The following is a 7793-nucleotide window of genomic DNA, read 5'->3' on the forward strand; positions in this document are numbered from 1 at the left end:
TGTCGAGAAAAGGGTCGTTTGTCTGCAGAAAATCTGGGTGACGACTTAAAGAGTCGTTCACCTGTAAATTATGCTGACGACTGTCTAGGTCGTCATATTAACATCTTACAGAGTGACAACCCTATACTGATTTTGTTTTTCTTTTTCTGTAGTTGGTTGTACGGGTGAGCTCTCAACCTGAACCCCTCCATATTGTCGGCCCGGATACCTCCCAAGCATATATGACCGATTTGATACGTTTTTATTGTTTGAGTCAATGTATATCCATACGAAAATTGTTTAATTAGTGTTTTATAATGAACGTGTTATTTGTTTAATGTAGACGTGGAAAACAAAGGTTGAGGTCAAGAAATGGATTATTTCCAAGGCAAAAGAGAATATGTGCGTAATTGTTCAAAGCAAACACGTTGATTGTAAGCAAATGGAGATGGTATGCGAGAGAGCGGGGGATAAGGAAGAAAGTCACAAAGGGAAGAACTACAAGTATGTGAAGAAGAGGACGAGGGTCTACAAAACTTCGTCGAAGAAGATAAAATGCCCCTTCAGGATTTTTTCAAAATACACCCCGAAACTCTACTATGGTGGATGTACAGTATTCCGGATGGTCGTCACAACCATCCTCCACCTAGTACTCTTTTAGGGCACCCAGCATATGCCGGATTGAAACCACATCAAATGGAAAAGGTTCGACAGATGAAGCGACGTAGGACCCTTAATATTCTAAATGCAATAAAGGCGGAAGATAAGTCAAACTTTTCTATTCTTTCCACAATCTACGCTGCCAAAGCAACGATCAAGAGAACTGAATGGGATGGTAGATTAATTATGCAACAATCAGAGTGGTTGGCAGAAAAACATAACTATGCCATGCAAACAAGGGTCGGTCCGGGCGACAAAGTGACTTATATTTTTCTTGCCCATCCTAGGATGATGGATTTGGCACAGTGCTTTTACCGGGTCTTGTTCATAGATTGCACATATAAAACCAACAAGTATAACATGTCGTTGTTGAACGTGGCTAGTCATACTTCGGATAAGCAATCATTCACCGTGGCATGGTGCTTTATGGAAAAGGAATAAATAGAAGACTATGTTTGGGCTTTGGAACAAGTTAGGTTGATTTACCGTGGCGAAGAGACACCGCAGGTTATATTTACGGATAGGGATTTTGCAGTCATGAGTGTCGTTCGTCAAGTTTTTCCCCTTGCTCAACATTTTCTTTGTACGTGGCACATCCAAAAGAATCTTTTTAATAATTTCAAGATTCAAATCCAAAAGATCAAACCTGCAAAGGGTAATCAACGTTCCAAGGAGGAAGACGAGCGTCTTAGTAAACTTTCAAAAAAAGAGATAGCGGAAGAGAAAAAGAAAGCCAAGGAAAAATTTGATGAAGAGGGGGATGTATGGGAAGATTTCTGCAAAGATTGGGACCTTTTAGCCCATTCGAAGACCGAAGTAAAGTACTATGCAAATTTGCAAAAGTTCATCGATGTTTGGAGTACGGATTATAAGAAGGTGGTCGACTATTGCCAAGATACCTGGTTGAATCCTTGGAAGGAGAAGTTTGTTTATGCATGGACCAATAAGTACAAACACTACCGAAATGAGTCCACCAGTATCGCAGAGCAGTCCCATGGACGTTTGAAGAAAATTTTTCGAGAAAACACTGATGGGCTAGTTACTGTACAGGAAGCTATTCATGAGCACGCCCAGGATGATCTTAGCAAGATAGTGACACAGATGGAGTGTAGTAAGGACCATTTTTTGAAGCAATACCTGGAAGACAAAGAATTGCTACGCGGGGTTTCGCACCAAGTGTCATGGTGGGAAATAAAGCATATGATGGCTGAACTTCACAGATTTCGAGCGAAAGCTTCAAGTGGAAAAGTGATGAACTGTAATTGTACAACTGAGACGTGGCTTGGCCTCCCGTATAGACATAAGCTTGGTGGTTACAAGTCGCTCATTCCTATTGAATATATCGATCCTTTTTGGAAGCAACTTTCATTCACCCCTAATCCCACAGGAGCCGCTGATGAACAATTTGGAGACCTTGAGATTGGCAAGTATATCAGTGAGAAATATCAAAAAGCGCATTGTGTAGGAAGAAAGATATTGGTTTCTAATTTGTGGCCAGCTGCCCGTAAGAGCTTGGGAGTAGAAGAAGAGCCAATCAAACAAAAACCACCGGGCAGACCAACAACAAAAAAAACATTTAGAGAAACCGTGAAGGCGGCCAAGAGTTGCAAAAGTGACCCGTCACGTCATGATTATGTCCAAGCGGAATATACAGAGTATGAGAAGTCTCTCCTCCCCAAGGCAAAGGGTCAACCAAAAAAGGATGATTTGACCCAAAGTAAAACAGAAGTGAAACAAATGGAATACATGGATGTTGCAGAGCATGTGGTCGGTACCCAGATAAGAGGAATTAAGGGAAATTCGCGTACCCCTAGAGATTCTCAAGGAAGACCACATCGTGTTACTTATACTTTGTATAAAGAGTACACCGATCAAATTCCTCACGTCATCTTGGATCACCTTATATCCACCGACGACGTTGACCGCGATGGAAATTGTGGTTACCATCTTGCAACGGAACAATTAGGGCATTTCAACGAGGCAGACGAACTTAAGCTCACCCAAATCCATTATGCAAGGAAAAAAATGGCAAAAAAGCTTGTTCAGGACAAACAACTGTATTTGACAATGCTCATGGAAAGAGATCCAAAAGAGAGGGAAATGAAGTTTAGGGAGTTGGTTTGTAACGTGAAATGGAGGACGGGGTCGAAAAAGGCCGATTATAAGTTTTGGATGCAAATGCCTTTTGGTGGTCAACTCTTAGCGGACACATTCACTTGTGTGGTAATTGTATTCAGCAAAGGCTTCACGGAGCGTCTTGTATGTACGTACCCTCAAGAACTAGGTGCGACGCGGCGATAAAGAAAAGAAGCATTGTAATGGCACATGTCAACAATAACCATTACATAGGTTTTAAGATTTCCGAAGAATGTCCTTTACCACGAGTGGCCTATGGTGATTGGGGAGACTACACCAAGGAGTGGACAAATCAGTACGAGTATGGAATGAACCTTTGGAATGCTATGGACCCAACCCGGGATGTTCATCATGATGTTGGCTACTTTGGACATGCTCAGCAACTTCTTGTGCTCTTTGGCTACGTGATTTCCGGCTTCTCTTACCTTCCTTATCCAGCTCCTTGAACATCTTCTTTGCATTGGGATTTTCAATGTGCGTGCAGTAATCAACGTACCAACGTTTCTTCACAGGATCCATCACTTCCCCTTTGTCAGCCGAGCAACAAAAAGCCTTGACAAGAAGCTTCATTCGCTCCCTCTATATGCATTCAAAAACAATTTCACATTAACTCTCTTATATGTATATAAATAACACAATTACAAAATTAAATACTCACCACTAGTGTCAGAATGGAAGTAGCATCTCTACTGTCGACTTGAGAAGAAGAAGAGGTGGATGCTCTGTTGGTCCTCCTACCTGGAGTCGGATCTAACCATATCACCCTACCATGGGAGAAGCCTTCATACCATTCGACGTAATCCTGTGTTTCCTCATGACCTTCATCCGCATGCACCGACCATGAGATGTCTACAAGCCTAGAGTGTCTATCATTCCAATGCTTGACATCAACTTCAGGTTCATAATCCACCTTTATACCCGCTTCGTCAGCCTCACACTTTTCCAACTTGTGCTTGAACGGAGGTACATAATCCTCATCGGGTGAATCTTGAATAAAACCAAGTTGACGCATGATTCTTATCGGATTGTACATTGAAAAACCGTTAGGGTGAAACAAAGGGCCATGGTAATACACGATATCTTCCATTGCGCCAACTCTATTATTCTTGTACGGATTGAAGACTACCTCTTTAGCCGTGATGTTGTCAAGTTTTTGACGCATTTGTATCAACGCATCGGTTTGTTCCCTATCTTGAGAACCAGTGAATAAGTATTTGGTTCCTGTTGGACTACCTTTGCTCCATTTTGGGTTGAGTTCCACATCTTCATTATCTTTGATCAGTGATGGGAAATGATCATAAATCCACACCTATAGAAACCAATGAAATAAACATAAATAATTTAATTTTTAAAATATACAAAAATAAGAAAAATTTCATCAATCCAAATACCTGGATTAGAGTCAAATTCCCACTAATTTGAGAAGTTAGTTTGCGAGATCCCTGAGAAAGCTGACCATTCAGGTGTGCAATTATGGCAGTCCCCCAAGAGTACTTGCTCACATCTTCCAAGGGATCCAAAAGCTGAAGAAGGTTGGCACTCACCCGGTTACCTTTGCTGTCAGGAAATATAACCGACGCAAGGACATACAACAAATACCTAGCCGCCGCATAGCTACATTTCATATCAGAGAGACCTCCTTCTTTTTCCTTCTTTTCTGTCCCAGAAAACATGTTCCTAATATCTACAAGTTTGAACTCTTTCTTCGGGTACTTAGGTCCCTTCTCGAAAAGCCCATTAGTCTTCTCGGAATCCCAGCCAAACAAGTTCTTGGTCCATGTATAGATGTTTCCCAACTAGGCCTTCTCTTGAACTTCTCACAGGTTGATTTTCCTTCGACCTGCAGCCCTAATATCTGTTCTGCGTCATCAGGAGTTATCGCCATCTCACCAAAATGAAGTTGGAATGTGTCGACTTCAGAGTGATACCTTTCACAGAAACCAAATACTGCGACCTTTTCATACACAATCACATAGTTCACAACGACATTGTACAAACCTGAGTTTTCAACCAAATCTCTAACTCTTGCACATTCACCTTCTAGCGGCCAGAACTCCATTTTCTTGAAAGAAGATTGGTGCCGGAAAAGACGTGCGACATCCTTATGATCCTAAAAAACATAAACAAACACGTATTTAAAAAACAAAACATAAACAAGTTAACACCAACTAATCAAATAGCAAGCAAATTTGGGATTCTTACGATTGTCTCACTGATGCAATGAGCCCACGATCCAGGATATCCAAATAGAACTTTGCCCCCATCTCTAGGTTCTCCTCTAAGTTTACCACCTCGAAGAGGAGGCAACATCAAATGAGTAGCGGGAACGTGTCTCGCACTGGGTGCAATATCTGTTTCATCCTTCTTAACCCTCTTTACCGACTTTTTTCGCCTTTGCATTCTCTTCCTCATCCTCAACAGTGGTTTTACCATCATCACCACCTTCATCCTTTTCATCATCATTACCTTCATTCTCTTCCTCCTCATCATCATTATCATCACCGCCATTATTACCTTTATGTTGTTCCTCCTCATTACCATCATCCTCATAATCACCACTACCATTACCTTCACCCTCTTCCTCCTATTCTTGCTCTTCTTATTGTTCCTCTTCTTCTTCTTGAATCTATTCTTCTTGTATCTCATGTTCTACACCCTGTTCCTCCTCTACTTGCTCTTCTTCTTGTTCATCTTCTTCTTCACCACTAGTGTTAGCTGAAACAACAGGAGTGTCTGATTCTGATGAATCGGACAACTCATTACCTTTGTCTCTTGGTTCGGTGATAGAAAATGATACCTCACTCGGCCTTCTTCCGCGCAATGGACTGGCAAGTAAGTATTTATCGTTGCGGGGAGGTTTCGAATGAGGAGTTATCGTGATTTCAACATTGTCTTTCGTTTTCTTGTCACTACATTCCAAACACGAATTTTTTTTATAAGACATCAACTTTATCTCTATCAGTTAAAGAGTCGTCAATGATATGCTCTAACAAACTAACGACTCTTCATTACAAAGTAACGACTGTAATTTATAAGGTAACGACTCTTTGCAAAAATTGGACAGGGAGGATGATTTTGGTCCTTAAAGGGTCGTTAAAGATTAAACTTGGGTCGTCAAACAAGTAACTGCCGACCCTATAAAAGAGATGACGACTCTAGGAATTATAGATTACTGACGACTCTAGTCTAGGGATTATATACTACTGACGACTCTATCGTTCCAACAGAAGGCAGTTCAAGTTCAACCCAGAGTCGTTACGCACTAATTTGGGGTCATCAAACTACAGTCGTCATCTTCAACCTAATATGGCGACGACTCTATTCTAGGGCACAAAAGGTCGAAGTAGCAGAACAAGGGTCGTCATATTTACACTTACAGGTTAACGATTTTTCATAGAAAAAGCATGCAATGTAAGAGTCGTTAGGGTATTATTTCTTCGATACTAACGACTCTCACTCTGTAACTTCTATTTTTCAGTTACCAATCTCGATTACACAATCAAAAAACAACCAAAACATCAAATATGAGGTGGGTTTAAGTTCACGTACCCTCTAATTGGAGCCATTCCCTTTTTGGGTTTCGATTTGCTTGCTTCAGGAGCTCTTCGCCCGTACACCTTTGCATTCACCGTATCTACAAGATTAGGAATTTGAAGTGCTTTGCGAGCGGTTTGCTTTGTTTTAGCCATATTTGTAGAAGAAGTTAATCGTCGATTAAAGTTTTATCATCGACGATTACGCGATGAATCGGTTCGAATAATTTTCCTCGGTGGAGGTGGAGTCGTTAATGGTGGAGGTGGAGAAGAGAAAGGGAGGAGAGGAAGATGAAGATGAAAAGAGAAACTGATTTTCTCTTTGATTTAATTAGGGTATATAGATTAGGGGCCTTAATTAGGGTAGTTAATTAGTGAAACTGATTTTCAATTAGTGAAGGGTAAAATAGTATATTCATATTGTGATATTTACACTCCTGAAAATTTTGGGGGGCAAAGAAAATTCCATGGCCCCCAATTAGAAGTTATGGCCCTTAATTAAACTAGGTAAAATAACCACATGATGATGAGTATGTTGATATTGTTGAGTTGATTATAATTTATACACATAACAAGGAGTAAAATACTAAGGTGATAATATTTACTACTAGACAAAACTCCACTAGTTGGGGTCTGTAGAAAAATTTGCCGATACTAATTGGGGTATACAGGAACTTAAGCGGGCTTAGATGCAAGGATAAGGGGTGATAAGGGCATAGTTTGGTATTTTTTGAGAACTTTGTTGTTTAGTCCACTAAATCCGACCCGGTTAATGGCTAGTCCAGTGGAAAAAGATATTTACTCGCTAGTCCAAAAAAGGTTTGGAAAGAATAAAATTACTCCGCTAACCCTAACATATAGTACTGTGTAAAAACCTCTTTTATGCTCTCCATAAACATCACTACATACCAATATGTGTTATGTTATGCATTGATACTACATATGTTAGAGCAACCATAGTGGGCGATCAAACTCATAAATATGGTCTAGCAACGAGACACAGTGGGACGTACTAAAGAGTAAAAGCCGGACCAAAACCAAATCCCAGACTATATTTAGTCTGGGACCAAGACCAAAACTAAATATAGTCGAGCGAACGTATAATGTACGTTTGTTAATAGGCGAACGTATAATGTACGTTTCATTGAAGCATTTGTATAGTCCTTGTTCCATGGTGAGGCGAAGTTATAAAATACGCTTCGATGGGGTGGACGTAAAATGTACGCCCGACTGGGCGTAAATAAGATGCACGCCTCATGCCAGGCGTTGGTGTTATGTTCGTCCCAGTTATACGAACACTATATAATCGCCCCATTCAGGCGTTCGTATAGTATACGCCTCACTATATAATCATGTCATGCATTGGCTAATATAAGTGGTGACTAATCACTTATTAGTCTTCTTATAAATACCCGTTGATGGGTGAGTTGTATTGCACGGTTTTAAGGACCAGTAATAAGATTACACTAAATTTCTCCTTACGTT

At 40.5% G+C, this 7793-nt stretch overlaps 1 protein-coding gene across 1 annotated transcript; it reads right to left on the reverse strand.

The window, feature by feature from the left end:
* Nucleotides 1-3099: 3099 nt before the first annotated feature.
* On the reverse strand, nt 3100-5187 carry LOC113294702 (protein MAINTENANCE OF MERISTEMS-like). The gene is made up of 5 exons (XM_026543080.1): nt 4978-5187; nt 4489-4885; nt 4167-4432; nt 3434-4084; nt 3100-3354 (listed from the first exon to the last, which is right to left on the reverse strand). Exons 1-5 carry the CDS (start codon nt 5185-5187, stop codon nt 3100-3102), a joined length of 1779 nt encoding a protein of 592 aa, XP_026398865.1.
* Nucleotides 5188-7793: the final 2606 nt, after the last annotated feature.

Source organism: Papaver somniferum, chromosome 7, assembly GCF_003573695.1.
Source record: "Papaver somniferum cultivar HN1 chromosome 7, ASM357369v1, whole genome shotgun sequence".
Classification (NCBI taxonomy): domain Eukaryota; kingdom Viridiplantae; phylum Streptophyta; class Magnoliopsida; order Ranunculales; family Papaveraceae; genus Papaver; species Papaver somniferum.

Excerpts from the sequence above, each read along its gene's own strand:
- LOC113294702 (XM_026543080.1), bottom strand. The coding sequence starts at position 5,187 with ATGAGGAAGAGAATGCAAAGGCGAAAAAAGTCGGTAAAGAGGGTTAAG. Across the intron at positions 4,886-4,977 it reads ATTGCATCAGTGAGACAATC|GATCATAAGGATGTCGCACG; the intron begins GTAAGAATCCCA and ends TATGTTTTTTAG. Across the intron at positions 4,085-4,166 it reads GGAATTTGACTCTAATCCAG|GTGTGGATTTATGATCATTT; the intron begins GTATTTGGATTG and ends TGGTTTCTATAG.